This window comes from Gadus chalcogrammus, chromosome 3, assembly GCF_026213295.1.
Source record: "Gadus chalcogrammus isolate NIFS_2021 chromosome 3, NIFS_Gcha_1.0, whole genome shotgun sequence".
Lineage (NCBI taxonomy): Eukaryota > Metazoa > Chordata > Actinopteri > Gadiformes > Gadidae > Gadus > Gadus chalcogrammus.
This window is the reverse complement of record NC_079414.1, coordinates 25,444,107-25,463,451: the sequence shown is the minus strand read 5'-3', so window position 1 is coordinate 25,463,451 and position 19,345 is coordinate 25,444,107. Positions and strand designations below refer to the sequence as shown.

Here is a 19,345-nt window from a genome sequence, read left to right as displayed (position 1 = left end):
GGAATATTCGATATGTTCCAAACATTATTGGGGATTTTGGGAGAGACTGAGGCAGGGCCCATTCTCTCGCAGCTGTTGTGCGATCACCTTGTTGCGCTTTCAAATGAATTCAAACGTTACTTCCCATCCTCCAAAGATCCACGGCGAACGAATGAGTGGATCCGCAACCCATTTGTCAATGTCCTGAATCACTTGTCAGAGCAGGAGGAAGATCAAATGATCGAAATAGCTAATGATGGTGGTCTTAAAAGTGTGTTTGAGCAAACCTCTCTGGCGGGTTTTTGGATCAAAACCAAAGCGGAGTATCCCGAGATATCCGTAAAAGCGCTGAAAACGTTGCTTCCACTTCCCACCAAGTACCTATGCGAGGCCGGGTTTTCGGCAATGACTGCAACTAAAACAAAATTGCGCAATCGATTGGACATTTCAAACACGCTAAGGGTGTCAATGTCTTCCATCACCCCCAGATGGAACATTCTTGTTGCAGGGAAACAGGCACAGGGCTCCCACTGATTAAGATGAATTGTAGCCTATTCTGTGGCCTCACATACGCGTGTTAAGTTCCCTTACTGACATTTTGTGTTGTGCATGTTTACACTTGATAGATGTTACTTCAAGTTTAGTTCAATATATTTATGTTCATAGTTGTTCATTTTTCACTTGTTCAAGTTCACATTCTTTTTTAAGAGTTTGTTCCCTTCACTGTTCATAAATAACTGGAACGAGTTATTTTAAATGAATGCAACACTATATGAAAATATCAACAAATTGGCAACCTCTGCACAACATAACCCAACCCAATAATACTAAAACTGTATGCAACAGGCACTTTGTGTTTGCTTGCAAGTGTAACAACAACGGTTATTTCTGTCTGTTATCCAGGTTCTGTATGAGCAGAACATCGCTATCCAGACCTCCTTCCTGGTATTGTCCTTCTGCAGCATCATACACCTTCTAAGGACCTTCCTGTTGATGCCCAGAACACACATCCCGTACAGCCCTCCCAGTGACTACAGCTACGGGTGAGACCTGCTCAAATCTACTGTATACACTATGACACAAGCTTTCAAAAGTTTGGGGTCACTTAAAGATGTCCTTAATTTTTAAAGAAAGCACCGTTTTTTTTTCAATTGCGATAACATTTAATCAGAAATATAGTCTGGACATTGTTAATGTGTTAAATGACTGTTTAGCTGGAAACTGATGATTTTTAATGGAATATCTACATAGGTGTACAGAGGCCCATTTCCAGCAACCTTCGATCCTGTGTTCTAATGGTACATTGTTTAGCTAATCGTGTTAAAAGGCTAATTGCTAATCACTTCAAAAACAAGAATATCTTGGACCTCAGCATCTCGACAGACTTTCACCCATCGTCACTCTCACTCTCCTCCTGCCAGCTCCCCACTCTCTCAGAAATCACAGAACTCATCCAAAAATCCAAACCATCCACTTGTCATCTGGACCCCCTCCCCACACAACTAGTTAAAGCCTGCCTTCTCTGGCCCCCCTCATTTCTGCCATCACCCACTCCTCTCTCACCACTGGAACTTTCCCTACAACCTTCAAAACCTCGGCTATTACACCAATACTGAAAAAACCTGGTGCCGACCCCTCCAACTTCACCAAATTCCGTCCCATTTACAATCTTCCATTCATCTCTAAAATCCTAAAAAAACAGTTGCCTCCCCCATTCTCACTTATCCAACAATAACCTATATGATCAGTTCCAGTCCGGTGTCCGCCCACTCCATAGCACTGAAACAGCACTCATCAAGATAACCGACAACCTCCTAATGGCACCATCCTCATCCTCCTCGACCTCAGTTCAGCCTTGGATACACTCTGTCACACCACCCTCCTCAACAGACTAGCTTCCATTGCCATCACCCATCACCCACACTCCGTTGGACTGGTTCAAATCATACTTATCTGGCCACACTCAGTTTATCCAACTGAAGCCCTTCAAATCCATCCCCTCCCCCGTCACTTCAGGTGTGCCCCATGGCTCTGTCCTGGGACCCCTCCTCTTCATGATCTACCTCCTTCCCCTCTGCAATATCTTCCGCAAATTTAAGATTTGATTCCACTGTTATGCTGACGCCACCCAGCTCTACCTCACCACTAAACCCTCGTCCACTCTCCGCCCTCCTCCCTCGGTATTTGCATCACTGAAAAATAAATTGGTTCACTGTCAACTTCCTCAAATTAAATAGCAGTAAAACTGAGGTTCAACTCATTGGCACAAAATCGACCCTATCAAAAACGAACAGCTTTTCAATCACCATAGATAATTCCACTGTTGCACCCTCCTCCAAAAGTCTGGGTGTCATCCTGGACAGTACACTATCCTTTCAATCCCACATCAATAACATCACCCGCCACCGGTCTGCCTACTTCCACCTACGAAACATCAATCGCCTCCGCCCTTCCCTGACCCCCCACACTGCCGCCATCCTCGCCCACAGCCTCGTCACCTCCCGTATAGATTATTGCAACTCTCTCCTTCTCGGCCTCCCTCACAAATCCCTCCATAAGCTCCAACTGGTCCAGAATTCAGCTGCCCGCATTATAACTCGAACCCTATCCATCCACCACATCATTTCCATCTCAAATTCAGAGTCCTCCTGTTTACCTTTAAGGCCATCCACAACCTTGCTCCCCCATATCTGTCCAACCTCATCCACGTACCCACTCCCTCCCGCTCCCCCAGATCCTCTTCCTCCATACACCTGTCTGTACCCTCTGCCCGTCTCATCACCATGGGGCACAGAGCCTTCAGCCGCTCTGCTCCCTGTCTCTGGAATGCTTTACCACCTGAACTCAGAAACATCACTTCATTTCCACTTTTCAAATCACATCTCAGAACCCATCTGTTCAAAACTACCTATTCCACCTGATGTGGAATTACTATGTCTTTGTTATCACAATTTTCTTTCTTTCTTAATTGTGTTCCCTTCTAATGACTTTTGTGTATTGTGTTTTCATGGAAACATGAAATTGTCTGGGTGACCCCAACTCATGAACGGTAGTTTATATACAGTTTATGGCAAGGTACAGATGTTCAAAAGGAATAACCACCGCATCTGGCAGGTCAGTTAGAAAATGTTGACATATTTCCATGTAGACTGAGATTCGGAAAGTCTGACGCTCGCGACAAGGAGGAGACAGAGAAGATGAGGCAGGTAGCCACGGCAACCGGGTTGGCAGAGCTTGACGAGCTTGAGAACATCTCTGAAGAAAAAGGTATTTCTTTGGTGCAGTTATCCTCAAAAACAATTCTACACAGTGCATAAAGTACTATTTTTAAGTGCCAGACTCCACCCTCACAGTACCTTAACACGTGACCTATGTTCCGCCGCAGTGCCCAGCTTCCGGAGCTGTGTGCAGTCCTGGTTCTTCCTTTGGCACCTGCTGTGGCTGTCCCTCATGCAGCTCCGGCACTACCTGTTCATCGGCACGCTGAACCCGACCCTGAACCGCCTCGCCAACAACGACCCCGCCCTAGGTAAAACAAGGACGAGAGAGAGAGAGAGAGAGAGAGAGAGAGAGAGAGAGAGAGAGAGAGAGAGAGAGAGAGAGAGAGAGAGAGAGAGAGAGAGAGAGAGAGCGAGCCCAGAAGGCCCACTCCTCGTCATGAAATCCCCTCTGCTGGGACAGAGATGTGGTTGACAGGCAAGGTAGATGGAAAGAGAGAAGAGATGTGCTGATTGGTCAAACATTTGCAGGGAGCAGTCTCGAATCAAATGGTTTAATATGGAGACAGCTGCAGTCAACAGGCATATTCTTTCTTTCGCTGACCACTTGTTTTTTGTCCCGACAAAAGCCCCGTAAGGAACGTTCCTCTGCGTCTTTCTCGTAGACTGCACCACCTTTGAACGTCTTTGTTAAATGCGGCTGCATGACCTCCTCTCCCATGATGGTCGGCAGCTCGTGGTTTTCCCCGTCTCTCCAGTTAGAACTACTCATGTTGATATCGCTGTGTTGTCTCTGTTGTAGAGACAACACCTCAATGACTGCTTGTAAATTGAACCTACAGCACCTTTGAATACATCTACTTCCTTTTCAGAATCGATATTCTCTAACCCGACCTCTGCAATCTAAAGTCTTCCTTGTGTGTCTCGGTTTGATATGGGTCTGCTGTGCCGGTCCTCTCAGTGAGCCAGTTCACCAACGCCTTCGCCATCACTCAACTCTGTGGAATCCTGTGTGCCCCCTGGAACGGTGTCCTCCTAGACAGACACAAAGGAAAGCCCCGGGCCCCAGGTACACTAAGGGGTGTGTGTGTGTGTGTGTGTGTGTGTGTGTGTGTGTGTGTGTGTTTTTTTTGTGTGTGTGCAAATCGTCAATTACATTTTTAAAAGTAGACGGTTGGTAACAGCTCGACCAAAAAAGCAAAACAACCCATTTGAAGAAGCCGTTCAGAGTGGAGATTATTTCCCGGCAGCTTCTTGTTCTTCTCAGTGTGAGCGAGCGAGTGCGTGCGTGCTACTCTAAATATGGTATATGCTGTCGTAGTATAACGTGACCATATATCAAGTGTTCTTTTTGCATCTGTGTCATCTCATCGATGAACAGGGTGTACCCCAACTTCTGCAGTCTACCCGTCGGTATCAGGGATGCCGACAGGTAGCTATTGGGGTACATCCTTTCATACTACGAGGGTTCAGAGACCTTTAGCAGCTATAAGCAACATCCTCCAAACATCCCTGATACCGACAGGAAGACCGCAGACATTGGGGTGCACCCCTTCTAGCTGAGAGCGTTCAGAGACCCTTACAGAGACCCTCCTAACATCCCCTTCTCAGCTGTCCCACCCTCTCACACCCCCGCCAGACATTGGGGTACACCCTTTGATCCTGGGAGGGTTCAGAGACCCTTACTCTGACACCTGCCCTTCCTTCGGAGGATACGTAGAACCGAGGTCCTGACTCCCTGAGGTCATAAAAGATCCCAGGGCACTTGTCGCAAAGAGTAGGGGTTTCCCCGGTGTCCTGGCTAAAACTGCCCAGCCAGGCTCATTCAATCTGGCCCCTGAATCATCCCCCTGTATAATTGTCTGACTCCTTAATTCCCTCACTCTCCACCTCAAGCTGGTGTGTGGTGAGCGTTCTGGCGCGCGATTATTTTGGTCAATATTAAAATCACGATTATTCAAACGATTTTTTTTGAGTTTGAAAACATGATGTATTTATTCAGCATGTCTCCCCCAAATATACTTTGTAACTGAGAACTTGGAAATTTCGACTTAAAAAAACACACAAAATGGTTAAATAGAAAAATTTTCAAATCTCAAATAATGTACAGATATGTATCCAACTGCACTTTCTATAAAACATTTAATAAAAAATAAAAAATAAAAATAGAAAACCTGATTAAATACATTTTGTGATCGTTTGACGCTACAATCGAAATCGAGATAAAAATTCAATTAACGGCTCAGCCCCCCCCCCCCCCCCCCCCCCCCCGCCAGGTGAGACGGAGCGGGAGGCAGACCTGCGCTCGGCGGTGGTGTCCCTGTTCGTGACGGCGCTGCAGTGCCTGCTGTTCTCCGTGTGCGCCACGGTGCCCGTGCTGCCGCTGCAGTACCTGACCTTCGTTCTGCAGGTGCTGAACCGCTCCTTCCTGTACGGCGGCCACGCGGCCTTCATCAGCATCGCGTAAGTATGGGGGGGGGGGGGGTGTACTAGCAGCTTGTTGGTTGAAAGAGAGTGTGTGCGTGTGCGTGTTGAGTGTGTTCCTTGGTAGAAAGAGTGTGTGTGTATGCGTGTGACGATTTTCCCCCAATGACTCAACCCTCTCTCACACATACACACACACACACGCACACACATGCACACACACGTACATGCATACACACACATGAATACACACATATACGTTCATGCATACAAAGTTACAAACTCATGCATACACACACATACTCACAAAGTTACAAACACATGCATACATACACACACACAAAACGTACATGCATACACATTAAAGCCTCCCTCCTTTGTGTGGCCCTCAGGTTTCCAGCGTGTCACTTCGGTAAGCTGTACGGCACGGTGATGAGCCTGTCGGCCCTTATCTCCCTCCTCCAGTACCCCTGTTTCACCCTGGTCAAGAACTCACTCAACGGAGACCCTTTTTACGTAAGAATACACCTCTTCACGTTTTTCAATCACGCTTGGTTGACACAAAAGTTTTAAATCATGAATTTTATCACCAATTTGTATATAAAAACTTTCTAGTAATTGCATTAACATTTAGATTAAGGGGATTTAGAAGACGCTTTTATCCATAGCGACTTACAATAACTACATTTGTCAGAAGAAGGAGAAACAATATATCGCTGTCGGTACAGTAAGGATGTTCATAGAAACAAGGTTAGGGTTAGCTCTAACAATCGCTAGGTTAACCCATTCCCCGTATGCAACAAAGATAACTAAAATAAGATACTACACAATGTTAAGTACTATTTTTAAGTGCAAGGACGTACAACATACAATAAGTGCGTAATGTGAATTATGGAGTGAAATAATTGTGTTTGTGTTGTGTTTTTCAGGTGGATATTGCGTTGACTTTCCTTGTGCTGCTAGTCTTCATCCATCCCCTGAACGTATTCCTCCACTGCAGACGAATGAGTCGAGAGAGACAGAAAGGACCGCCCGTCAATCTGGGTCTTTTAACGGAGGCAAAGACATAGAGGGGGGAAATGGATCACGTATTTTTGTATGCATGTGCTATGGTCCTGGTTTTTATCCTTATGTATAGCAAGTTTTTTTTACAAATATCTTGGTACAGCCAGAACAAGCCAAACTAATAAGATCAGCATACCAAAATGTCGTTTGTACTGTGTTTTAAAGTCGATTTCAAAAGGAAAATGATTAATTCTTGAAAAATAGATTATTTTTTGTGCGCTTTATTTGTTATTCGAGTACAGAGTTTAATAAAGTTTTTTGTAACAACAAAAATATATTCTCGTATCACTTCAATACTATCATCTCCTTAGTAGCCTAATGTTGTAAATAATATCAGACAAATTAGTGACAGAATCGTAAAAATAAAAAAGAGGTAATACATTTTGGAATCGTCTTAACTTCTTTCTCAACAAGCCAAATCCAAAAATAAACCAATCCAGCTTCTCGAATAGGTCTTCATTTTATTTTTTTTTATTTTTTTTGGCACAGCACCAAAACTATTCTCGGCGCAGGCCTGGGACGTTCACATGTACGAATGATGAACTACCTCATTTTTGGAAATAAGATTCACATTCCGCAAAGAGACGAGTGAAATTGCAGCATGGTGCATTCTACCATCACTGACCTAGCTGATTTCACCCCCATCCTGATTTCAGCTTATTCGGTCAAATGCTTACTCGGTCGATTGGGCTGCTGGCAGGATTGAGAAACAAAAGGAGCATTCCTTTAAGAAGGCGTTAAAGACAGAATACCAGTGACCATTGCTTGAATGCAGTGTTTCGATTTACAGTAATCCAAAATTCTGCAACAAGGAAAGCTCATCCTCTTTGAAAATCATCACCATGACTCGCTTCCAGAACTTCACAAACCCATTTAAATTCCTTTCGTATGCACATGTGCTTAGATCCCAGTAGACCCAATGAGGATAAAGTTGTAGGAAGGGAACGAGGTTGGGTAACAGGTTTGGAAAGTTTCACAAATACAACATAAAACAGATAAAATGCAATACAAAATTAGCTACCTAAGTACTAATGGTGTCATTGACCATATCAGACCCCCCACAGAGAGAAGGTGGTGGCAATACATTTCAGGCACCCTGGACCACTGATTCTGACCTTTTGACGGCTAAAAGAAACCTAAACGGCGGCTATAAGAAACCTAAACGGCAGTAACAAAAAGTAAAATAATCTCCAGACATAATGAGATCAAGACATCAGGGTCTGAAATCCTAGGAGTCAGTTAACAGTTAACAGTCAGTTCAAAAGGACATCCCGCCCACAAGGCCGGCGTTGCATCTTCAACGCCATGGTCGTTCTCCTGCCTCACGTCCCGATTCTCAAAGTACCCTCAATCCTGCCGGCGTGGTGACGTGGTTGTGATGCAAGAACAGCATCTCCGCCACGCTCTCCGGCGGTATGTTCCTCCTCTTGTTGGCGACGCCTCCGTCCGTCGCAAAGCCCTCGGCGCCGCCGCCCGCGACGGCGGGTGCCGCCAGGTACACCCGGGCCACGGCCGCCAGCAGGGGGAACTGCCCCGCCTTGGCCTTCCACCACTGCAGCGGCTCCACCCCGGCGGAGGGCCTCTTGTCGGCCGTGAAGAGGCTCAGCTCCATGTCCGCCGCCTCCTCCTCCGCCTGCGCCGCCGTGCCCGCCGCGCCGGGGGGGGCTCCCAGCAGGTCGCCCAGCAGGAACTGCATCCCGGAGAGGCCGCCCTGGGACTCCGCCTCCGTCGAGTCCTTCTCCGCCCCGTCCTCGCCTTCGCCGTCGCTGTCCTCGTCCTCGGCGTCGTCGCAGCCCGTGAAGCTGACAGGCGGGGCGTTCTTGATGCGCTTGCTCCGCCGCGGCTGGTGGTCGTAGGAGTCGGAGGAGGAGAGGGAGGGGCTTCTCTTGATGCGGCCGCCGGACGCGCTCCGCCCCCTCTGGTCCTCCTTCATCATCTTGACCGCCTCCTCCTTCAGCCAATCGTGTGTGGCGGTTTTATCCTGGAGGAGAAGCATGTGAGATGTGATGAGGTGGTGGGGAAATTAAATGGCCCTCGAGTCCAATCAAACACTTGATATGACTGACTGATATTACTAACTGATATTACTCAAATGTATATTTTACAACATATATATTTTGAAATATTCCAAAATATATTTTTTTCTTGCCATTTTATATTTTATTGTTTATTTTCAGATTGGGCCTAAAACATTTTTTTGTTTGGTTCCGGTTTCCGACCGACCCTGTCAATGTATGTGCGACCCAAATTATTTTATGAGCTTAAAAATAAAAAATAAAAAATAAAGTTCTTTATTTTTTTTATGCAAACTATAATTGCGTTTTGGTACAGCACCACTTCATTCTGTACAAGGATGAGCGAATTTTCTCGTTTTTAAATGAAAAAAACCTACCTATCAAAAAATAAAATAAAAAAATAAAATAAATTCCCAACCTACCCATGACCTCAACTGACAACCAACAGGAACCAATTTTTTTTTTTTTTTTTTTAGGCCTTAATAAATGCCTTTATCGGTTGTGCACTTTATTGTTTACTTTAGTGTCAGGATATGTCTCATCTTTATCGGTTATGCATGTGGATTTTATCTTTCTCAGTGGGACAGTGGGAAACGTCATTTTTTAATGTGAAGAAATAAATGCAGGAAATTGCGGCTGACTTTGAAACCAGCAAAGACACTTCATTGTTTCCAAACGTTACCTTGGCCTCCATGAACCCCAGGTGACGGAACTGGGGGTCCAGAGAGCACGCCACGCACAGAATCCGGTTCACCGCGGGGTCCTTGTAGCAGGCTTCCAGCCTCTCCCTCATCCTCATCTTCACCCCCTTGGTGAGGGGCGACACCTCTCCGGGCTGGGACACCAGGTGGCGCGTGAGCAGGCCGATGAGCATGGGCTTGATCAGGGAGAGGCAGGGGAAGGCCTCCCTGGCGAGGGTCCGACAGGCCACGTCCATGGGCTTCAGCACCGAGCAGAGCTCCTGCAGAACCTTCCATTCGGACTCGCCGAGAACCGCAACGCCGCCCGCGCCGGAGTCCCCCTCGACGGGGTGCTCGTGTTTGATGATGGTGCCGTTCTCCAGCTTTATCAGCTCGGAGAGCAGCTTGCTGTGCTTGTTGAGAACGTTTACCGCGGTGAAGAGGCTCTTCCAGCCGAGCGGGCTGTGAGCCCACGACTTTAGATGAGCTCGTTCCCCCGGCGCTATCTTGAGCAGCAGCAGCTCGATCTGAGGGTGGAACGGGTTGCTCGTCGCGTGCGTGAACATTCCCGAGAGGACGTCTTGGAACATTCTCAGGGTGTCCGAGATGATGGGCAACGACATCACTTCTTCGACGCAGCCTCGCACGGCGTTGAAGAAGCAGGGGATGGTCGGACTGGGCGCGGGGTCCCGTCCGTCCGGCTCGCCACTTTGTTTGGGCCTTCTCGGGCTCAAGGCGCCGTTCTCCACCGCGTCTCCACCGAGCAGGACCAGGTGGGAGTGAGGGATCCCCCACTCCAGGGCCATCGTCTTCACCTGGGCCACCACCCCGTCCGTCTCCGTTTCCGTCAGCCTCTGGGTGGTCAGCGCCCAGTTCTGAGGATCAAAGTTGGCGTCGACATAGTGCACCCAGAGAGTGGCGTTCCTGCTGGCGTCCCCGAGCCAGACATGCCGCCAGACGTCCACGCTCAGAGTCACCGGACGAGGCGCGTCCGTCGGGTGGCGAAACGACGTCTCCTGGGTCTCCGACTGCGACGTGTAGTCGAAGGCGTTCTCGTCCTCGTCTTGGCCCGCTGTGGTGCACCTCAGGAGCTGGCGCAGACGTTTCTCCTCCCTGGCGTGGAGGTCCTTCAGGAGGGCCTCCAGGGCGCGGGCGGTGGGCAGGTCTTTGTTGGACGGCACGAGGGTATGCATCAACTCCTTGAAACCCTGCCCTTCCACCATGGCCGGTGGGTAGAGGTCCCGGATCAGGAAGTTGCAGACGGCGCTGACCAGAGTGTCCGTGGCCGGAGTACCGAGGAGGAAGGGGGGCGTGGAGGACCAGTCGGGGGAGCCGCTGCGGGCCGGGGTCAGCGACGTGGACTTCTGAGCTATGGATCACAGTGGGGCGAGACCTCGAGTTAGAAAAGGTGTCGATACAGCAGTGATGGCCGACATACATTCAATAAAGCAAAACAAACAAGTTAAGGTTAAAAGGTGACGTATTATACCACCGGGTGTGAGTGCGATTAGCCGTAACAAGCCGTTTCGCAAATCTGCTTCTTCCGACATCACAAGTGGGCGTGTCCACCCAAATGGATGACGGATAGATCAGCAACGTTTGCTACAGTCCACTGGGTAGGCTGGTAAACTCATCTATCCAGCGCACATCTAGGTGGACACGCCCACTTGTGATGTCAGAAGAGGCAGATTTGAAAAAAAAACGGCTCGTAGCGGCAACTGACACTCATACCTGCTGGTGTAATAAAACGACTAATTGTATTAATTGAGTACAGGGACATTTTTAGAATTACAAAAATGGGCTGCATATAACGACAACCTCTCTTAAGACCTTTAGACCTGAGCTGAGGAGCGCAACTTATTACTCTGAAGATAAGAAGTCAAAGTTATGACGACGAATGCATTACCATATAGAGGGTTCCTGATCCTCTGGCCCCTGATGAAGCGATGCGAACTGATCTGGTGCTTGTCCCTCAGGTGACTCACTGTGTCCCCCAAGGCGACCTGGTGCCCACAGAGCTTACACACTGCCGTGCTCCAGTCGAGGGGCTGACCGCTGGGGTCCGGCCTGAAGCCGTAGAAGTACCAGAGTCTGCTGTGGCCTTGAGTCGGGTGGTTCATGAGGTTCTCCGTGCCGGGGAAAAAGTTGTACTCTTCGTGGAGGTAGGCGGGGCCGTACGCGACTCCGAGGGCCGAGTCCGGGGTGGAGGTGCTGGTCACCTTGTGGATGATGGGCATGGCGTCCTGGACCTGGCCGTGGGTGAAGCACAGCGAGGAGCTGGGCTCCTCTAAGGTCACCAGCTGGACGTCCAGGTAGAGGCGCAGGATGCTCTCCTTTTTCCCGAAGTCGCACCTCGTATCGGCGGGATCTGGAGGGCAGGAACGAGAGAAAGTTATGTAACAGAACGATGCTTCCAACTTATTCTTTGAACCTCTATGAACTGGTGGTGCTTTTTTCCCCCCCAAGTAATAAAGAAAAAAAAGAGATTCTCTTTTATATTGACAGACTTTAACTACTGGCAATTACTTTATAATTGATATTGTTTTTTCTGTTTGTCCTTACTTTTGTATTTGCTTTAGCCTCTATTTTCGTTTTCCCTAGCACTACTTTATATTTGTATTGCATTATATCCTGAAACTTCAACTACTGCTGCCTGCTGCTGTAACAAAGAAATGTCCATCCATCTAACGAGACGGAGGCCTTGAAGCAGAGCTCGACCAGGAGCGTACGTCTGCTGGCTCACCCAGGCACAGTACAGCAGCGTAGTCCTTTCCGATGCGGACCTTGAGCTCCCCTCCCTCGGGGATCGGCTTGGAGGTCTTGTAGTAGATCTGCTGGTTGATCTGGGTCACAATCAGGTTGTGATCCTCCTCCTTAGCGGCATACGAGACGTACCTGAAACAATGGGATGTGTAGTCAGAATAACTTCACAGTGACTAAAGTAACTCACAGTGACTAAAGTAACTCACAGTGAAGTTTAGACAGGGTATGTCATTTTGCTCAAGGGTTGGGAATTTTGGGCAAGGATGTCTTTATGTCCACAGGTAGAATGCAGACATCGGGGTATAAAGCATGACCTTTCAGATTGGGACTGAACACCCAGAAACACTAGACTATCCTGCAACCCCCCCTCAATAACAGGGCGCGTATGATTCATTAAAAGTTCATCTTGACATACTAGGAATATTAATACATCGCATTTTTGAAGATGGAGAAGAAAGAGTTACTCAGGACAAGGTGGGCAGTGTTACTGAAGCCAATGCGAATGTCTCACCTCATCCAGTTGGATTTGTTTTCATCTGAAGCATCTACGTAGTAGAACTCTGATTCCTCCCTAATCTGGAGATGTGAGCAAAATGTACGGTTAGTTAAACTCAAACAGAGCGGGCAGAACTGATTTCACTCACAAAGTATTCCCAAAGCAGATATGGTTAAATAGTCAATGGACTGCCTTTCAAGCGCTTTTCTAACCAGTGGCCACTCAAACTGCTTAACGGCATCGCCTAACGTTCACCCGTTCATGCACGCATTCACACACCGACGGCGGTGTCACCCGTGCAAGGCGACAGCTCGTCGGGCGCGGTCAGGGTGAGGTGCCTTGCTCAGGGACACCACGAGCAAGGCACGAGCAAGGCCACAGCTAGAACGGAGCCGGGGTTCGAACTAGCAACCTTCCGTTCATCGAATAAGAAACAAGAGACCCTGCGCGGACGTAATCCATAATCATGCGGCTAGCCGTTCTCCTCAGACCGTCTTGATACTCACGATCCAGGCGTGGCTGAGAGTGGTCCGCGGCGCCCCTCGCACCAGCTCCCCCACAAAGGGCCCGAAGATGAGGCCCTCCTGGAGGTGAAGCTTGGCGTGGACCCCCATCTCCACCACCCACTCCTTGGACGAGGCCCCGGGGGACGCCGCCTCGCTGGGCTCGGGCTCCAGCCACAGGTTGAGGCAGAAGGGGAGGGAGAGGGCCGCCCGCGAGGGCCCCACCTCCAGCCCGGGCTCCGCCGGTGGAACCGAGGCGTCAGAGACGTAGTTCTGGTTCGGGGCGGTCAGGGGACTCGGGCCCGGGCTCGGCGCGTCCTTCGAGGGGTTCTCTGAACCGGAATCCAGAACGGGGAAATCTGAAGACACAAGGGTTTTGTGTTGAGTAGAGTTTGTCTGACTGCAGGTGAGTAGGTGATATAGTGGTACTCCGTCACACTCCTACTCGTCCTCTGTACCACTCGTTGGAGTCGGCTGACAGCGTTTGCCACGCGGGCGAAAAGACAAGACAATGTTCCTTCGTTTTTAAATGTTTACTTAAAAGTCTTCAAACAAAATACACGTCTTCAACGATATAAACTACGGTCTTACGCACGGTCAAAAAACTGTGTAGCTTCAATCAATGTTAGACACCAAACTGAATTACGTTACCATCGTTACCGTTATAACTATACAGTGACGTTGTTACGTAAAAATCCCAAAACATAGAGAATAACATATTTACCATTTATACCTCACTAAATTATTAACAGTTTTACACATTATGAATTAACATCAAATTACTATTAGCATTTTTTAAACATTTTAAACTAAATATTTATTATAAATCAATTATTGGCGTATTGGCTCTTACAGGTGATAATGGTAAATGGGGCAGCCACTCAAAGCTCTGTACAATATTGCATCGCATTCACCCATTCATGCACACCGAATGCGGCGTCAACCATACAAGGCGACCGCCAGGAGCAGTCAGGGTGAGGCTTCTCGCTCAGGGACACCTCGACACTCGGCTAGGAGGAGCCGGGGATCGAACCAGCAACCTTCAGGTAACAAGTCAACCGGCTCTACCTCCTGAGCCACATTGCCGCACGCGCGAATAGATAAGAGTTTAGTAGAGGGAAGATGGTAGGGTTTTTTTAGGCTCTCTGGTGTGAAAAGTCATGTTTCCCAGGTTTGTAAATAAAGATTAATCACGATATCCTGATATATGTTGGTATTGTGTTTGAGATACCACAAACTAAAACTATAAATATAAAACTTATATTGGCGTTTTAATGTTTACATTATTATGGTTCCATAAAACATACGTTAAACACACTTTTTTGTATTATTATTGTGATGATGATGCCAACATTAAATGGGAACAGATCAAAACCGCTTACTCCAATAGCTTACTCCAATAGCAGTGAAGTCTGCCTGGGAATAAAGCGAAGGAACATAAAAGAGTGGATTACAGCAGACACCTGGAAAGTCATAGCAGATAGGAGAGCCCTTAAAAAGAAATGAATGGAAGCCAAGTCAGAAAGGATTAAAGATAAATACAAGCAACAATATAGGGAAACCGACAGAACAGTTAAGAGGATGGCAAGAGAAAACAAGAGATATTATATAAACAGTCTTGAAGACCAGGCAGAAGAAGCAGCAAACAAGGGAGAGCAAGGTAAGGTCTACAAAATCACCCGAATAGTCTGCGGTAGGTACCATAGAGCTATAGATACGCTCCGATCACTGACAAACAAGGGCGAACTCTTGCATCAGAGGCAGAAGTAGAGGCAACAAGGTGGGCTGAACACTTCAGCGAGGTCTTAAACAGACCCCCCACCAACAGCAGAAGCAGAGATACAGGAACCTGAGACTGTCCTTGAGGTTAACACTGCACCACCAGAGAGAAAAAAAATAGTTTCAGCCATCAAATCACTCAAAAACGGAAAAGCCCCCGGGCAAGAAAACCTGAACGCAGATCTGTTCAAAGTACACCCAGAACTTTCAGCAAAACGGCTCAGACCACTTTTCACATCCATATGGGAGGGGAAGACGATACCAAACGACTGGTCAAAAGGTGTAATCGTAAAGATCCCCAAGAAAGGTTCCCTAAAAAACTGCGACAACTGCCTTGGAATTACCCTTTTGTCAATTCATAGTAAAATACTATCAAAGTCATAACACAAAGAATACAAAGTCATAATAGACAAGCAGCTCAGAAGAGACCAAGCAGGGTTTCGGAAAGGAAGAGGGTGTGACTGCCGACCAAATTTTCACTCTGTGCAACATTATAGAGCAGTGCACAGAATGACAAAGACAGCTATATATCAATGTTGTAGACTTCGAGAAAGCATTTGACAGCATACACACAGTGAGGCTGTTTGCGTGGTGTCCGCATTACTCTTCAATACCGTCATAGACTGGGTGTTGCGAAGAACAACCGAAGATCAACCTAGAGGCATCGGATTAGACACTATTTACAACACTTGAAGAGCTAGACTTTGCAGACGACTTGGCACTGGTTTCCCATACACAACTACAAATACAAGAAAAAACATCCTGTGTCAACAGATTTGCACAACAATGAACATAAGCCAGAAGAAAACATAGGTGATGACCTTAAAACACACAAAATCCCCCACCTATACAAATAAATGGAATAAATATACCAACAACAGAAGAGTTTAAGTGTAAAAAAACAAGAATAGTTGGGAATGTTGGAACCATCGACATCAATATCTTTAAGACATGTACAACTTTACAAAACAATGTGAAGGCGATGCATAGGCCACTTGCAACAATAATTTAAATATTTTCTTCTCGATTGATCCCATTTCAGAACAATGCTTTCAGTAACTCATTTGATCATTTGCACTGGGAGGAAATGCCCAAAACAGAATAAAGTGCAAAAAAAATCGGTATTAATAATTATGCTGCCGTATTGTGCGGTGATTTTTTTTAATAACAATAATAATAAAATAAAAAATAAGATTTTCTTATTCATTTTGTGTGTGTGCAAAGACTATGCTGCCAAGTGCCAGTGGTGGCACGCGTGCCTACGGTTGCCGACCCCTGGTATAGTGGTATAATGTTATACCACACACACAAAGAGTGTATAGCGCATGCTTTGCATTCATCGCATGAGTTCCTTCTGGTTCTATCTATCCTGACCATGCTTATGTTATTTATAATGTTTTAAAGTCTTGGTTGCTGGTAGGCTGATAGAAACGTTCCCAAAATGCATCTGGCTGGCATCTAGATCAAACAGCATCCCAAAGTTGGAGCATGATACAACAACCACTTCCAAATCGCTTCCTTTTATTCCTCAGCCTACACATCCCTGGTGCATGGTGAAACTCTGCATCATAACGCATGCCAACAACAAAAACGATGAGTCCCTCCACTGTGTTCGTACTAACCGCGTGGCTGAGCAACCAGCATCTTCCGGTGGCGGGTCCTCAGGTGAGCTCTGAGGTTGGTCGTGCTCCCGTTCTTGCTGTGAACGATCCTCCGGCACAGACGACATATGGGGTTGCAGGGATCCAGGGGTTTCCCATCATCGTCCGGGATCAGGCCGAAGTACTGCCACACGGTGGACTTGCAGTTGGGTTTGGGGATGAGATCCATGATCGTTTTTTTTGGTGCTGCAGCTACTTGCTGCTAGCCCTGTGTGGGAAACACCAACAGCTACACGGTACGACTTTGCGTTTTTGGCCGCACTGGCTCGCCGTAGGCTGCTTTCGTCACCGCCGGTCGGGGAGTGACGTTGCCCTGGTAACCTGATACATTTCGCTACAACTGAACGATACGTGCGTAAAAAGCTGAACACGGAGGATGGCTTCGTGTTTGGTGCCCGATTTCCCCGCCGTGATGATGGCTCTGCAGCATTTAGGGGAACTGGAGAGGCAGTTCAAGGAGGAGAAGATGCCATTCAATACTGAGGCCAGCCATCATCTAAAGGAGATAGCAGCTGCTGTCACCAAGCTGGAGACGTCCAGGCGCTCAGTCCACGAGCAGTTGGAGGTGGAGACCATAGAGAACGGCAAAGTTAGACACCAGATTCACAAGTTCCAAGAAAAAATCAGCAAGGACATCATGGCTGACGTGACCGCGGCCAGGGAGTCCAACGCCAAGGAGATAGCGGATCTGCACGCCGAACTGAACAGAACTGCAGATCTTCAGCGAGCCACGACGGACCGACAGGAGGAGATCCTCAGACAGAATCGCCTGCTGGTCCCCGAGAGGGACCAGGTGAGGGCCAAACACGACAGCGACACGGCCGTCCTCAACCACCGGATCTCCCTGAAGCACAGCGCTCAGGCTCAGCTGCAGCGGTCTCTGGACAAGGTGGCGGAGCTCAGAGGCTGCATCGCCGCCGCGGAGGAGAGCAAATCATCCCTGGAGCGCGACATGGCGAGAGAGAGCGCGGCGTTCGACGACACCAAGCACGGCCTCATGGTCGAGCTAGACCAGGTGGCAAATTCCGTGCTGAAGCAGAAGCAGGAGAACTCCAGGAGGCAGAAGAAACTGAGCCATTTCAACAACTTGCGCATGGACCGGGACGACCAGCTGGCCGACTTGACGCAGCACGGGGCCAATCTGGAGCGCACCGTGGAGCGGCTCACGGCGTCGCGCGGCTTGCACGAGGTGCAGTTGAAGGAGGCGGTGGCCGGCCACCAGGAGGCCGGCCACCAGGTGGAGAGCGCCGAGCGGGAGCTGTGCGAGCTGCGCCGCCACTACGAGGCCACCGGCCAGCGGCTCCAGGAGGACCTCGTACTGCTGGACCAGGAGATAGAGGAGGGGACGGCGGCCGGGGTGGTCTACAGGAGGACCCTGGCCGCCGCCGAGGAGCGCGCCAAGGTGCAGCGGCGGGAGGAGAACGAGATGCGGGCCGTCCACCTCACCGTGTCGGAGCGCCTGGAGAGCACCACCCGCCGGCTGGATGAGCAGCTGGCCTCCATCACCCGGCACGGCGCCCAGGCGTGCGTGATGGAGGTGGAGACGGGCCGTCTGCTGGAGAGCAACCTCCTGAACGTGGGCCTCTACCAGGAGGACCAGGAGAAGGCGCGCGGCCGGCTGGGGACGGAGCAGTGGAACCTGGGCGAGGCGGAGGTGGAGAAGCGGGAGCAGGGGATCCTCCAGGAGGAGGCGCGGAAGGCGCAGGAGGCGCACGTCGACAAGGCGACTGCGGCCATACGCGTCGCCAGGGAGAAACACGGCAGCCTGTGCCTGGAGGAGGTGGCGATGCGGCGGGAGCTGGCGTCCAACGACGAGGTGGACGCCCTGACCCGTCGGCTGACCCGCGGCGAGATGGACTTTGTCCAAATGGAGACGGAGTACCGCGAGGAGGTGGAGCGGCTCGCCGGGGAGACGGAGCAGCTCCAGAGGGAGACCGAGGCGAAGGAGAGGCAGCTGGAGGAGGGGGAGGCCGCGCTGAGCCAGGCTGAGGCCCGCCACCTGCGGGAGGAGGCCTCGTTCCAGGGGCTGGAGCGTCTCATCGCGGGGCAGTACGGGGAGAAGGCCCGCCTGGAGGGCTCCACGAAGGGGCTCCGGGGGGAGACGGCCGTGCTGCTGGGGCCCCGGGACGAGATGAAGGCCGGGCTGGAGGCCGGGCGGGCCCGCCACAGGGAGCTGATGGTCGGCCAGGCCTCGGAGCTCCTGGCGGTGGAGGCCCGGATCCAGGACGGCGGGCGGCGGCTGGAGATGGTGAGCCTGGAGAACTCCAGGCTGCGGCTCAGCGTGCTGAAGATGGAGGAGGACATGGCCAGCGCCAGGAGCGCCACGGAGAGGCACGGGAGGGCCGTCGTGGCCAGGGGAGAGCAGGAGCAGGCGGCGATGGCGCGGCTGCTGCGGGCCTGGGGAGAGGACCAGGCCGTGACGCGGGAGGGGTGTGACGGATACAGGCCCTTGGTGGAGGCGTTCGGGGCACTGCTGGGGCGCCTGGGGACCAGAAGCGCTCAGTTCGAGGGCGTCGCCGAACGAGTGCGACAACAGCTGCTGCACATCAGCAAACTAGGCTACTAGACGGGAGTTATTATAGAGAACGGGGTTGTAAACAGGACACCACTTTCTGTGACAGTTCAATGTGTGTGTTACATGGTATGGGTGTAAATGTGTGTTTGTGTTTACATTTCATTTTGTGCAACTTCAACCCCAACCTCAAAGATGCCTTATGAAGATTTGTATCGGATCCTAAAGCAATATGATATATAATAAATGC

General features: G+C 49.5%; 3 protein-coding genes across 3 annotated transcripts in view; 2 read left to right on the top strand and 1 right to left on the bottom strand.

Moving 5' to 3' along the window:
* Positions 1–7,276, top strand: part of slc43a3a (solute carrier family 43 member 3a) — a 10,499-nt gene extending 3,223 nt beyond the window's left edge. Inside the window, exons 6-12 of the mRNA XM_056586975.1 lie at positions 883–1,022; positions 3,128–3,246; positions 3,365–3,508; positions 4,159–4,266; positions 5,474–5,660; positions 6,014–6,137; positions 6,551–7,276. Of these exons, the coding sequence (XP_056442950.1) occupies positions 883–1,022; positions 3,128–3,246; positions 3,365–3,508; positions 4,159–4,266; positions 5,474–5,660; positions 6,014–6,137; positions 6,551–6,691 (963 nt within the window). The 3' untranslated portion in view covers positions 6,692–7,276. The remainder of the gene's footprint in view (positions 1–882; positions 1,023–3,127; positions 3,247–3,364; positions 3,509–4,158; positions 4,267–5,473; positions 5,661–6,013; positions 6,138–6,550) is intronic.
* LOC130379839 (E3 SUMO-protein ligase ZBED1-like) lies at positions 6,882–16,838 on the bottom strand. Its single transcript, XM_056586923.1, has 7 exons — positions 16,545–16,838; positions 13,147–13,502; positions 12,656–12,720; positions 12,125–12,276; positions 11,288–11,749; positions 9,384–10,750; positions 6,882–8,667 (listed from the first exon to the last, which is right to left on the bottom strand). Exons 1-7 carry the CDS (start codon positions 16,750–16,752, stop codon positions 8,023–8,025), a joined length of 3,255 nt encoding a protein of 1,084 aa, XP_056442898.1. The 5' UTR covers positions 16,753–16,838; the 3' UTR covers positions 6,882–8,022.
* On the top strand, positions 16,365–19,345 carry ccdc175 (coiled-coil domain containing 175). Its single transcript, XM_056586956.1, has one exon. It carries the CDS (start codon positions 16,960–16,962, stop codon positions 19,147–19,149), a length of 2,190 nt encoding a protein of 729 aa, XP_056442931.1. The 5' UTR covers positions 16,365–16,959; the 3' UTR covers positions 19,150–19,345.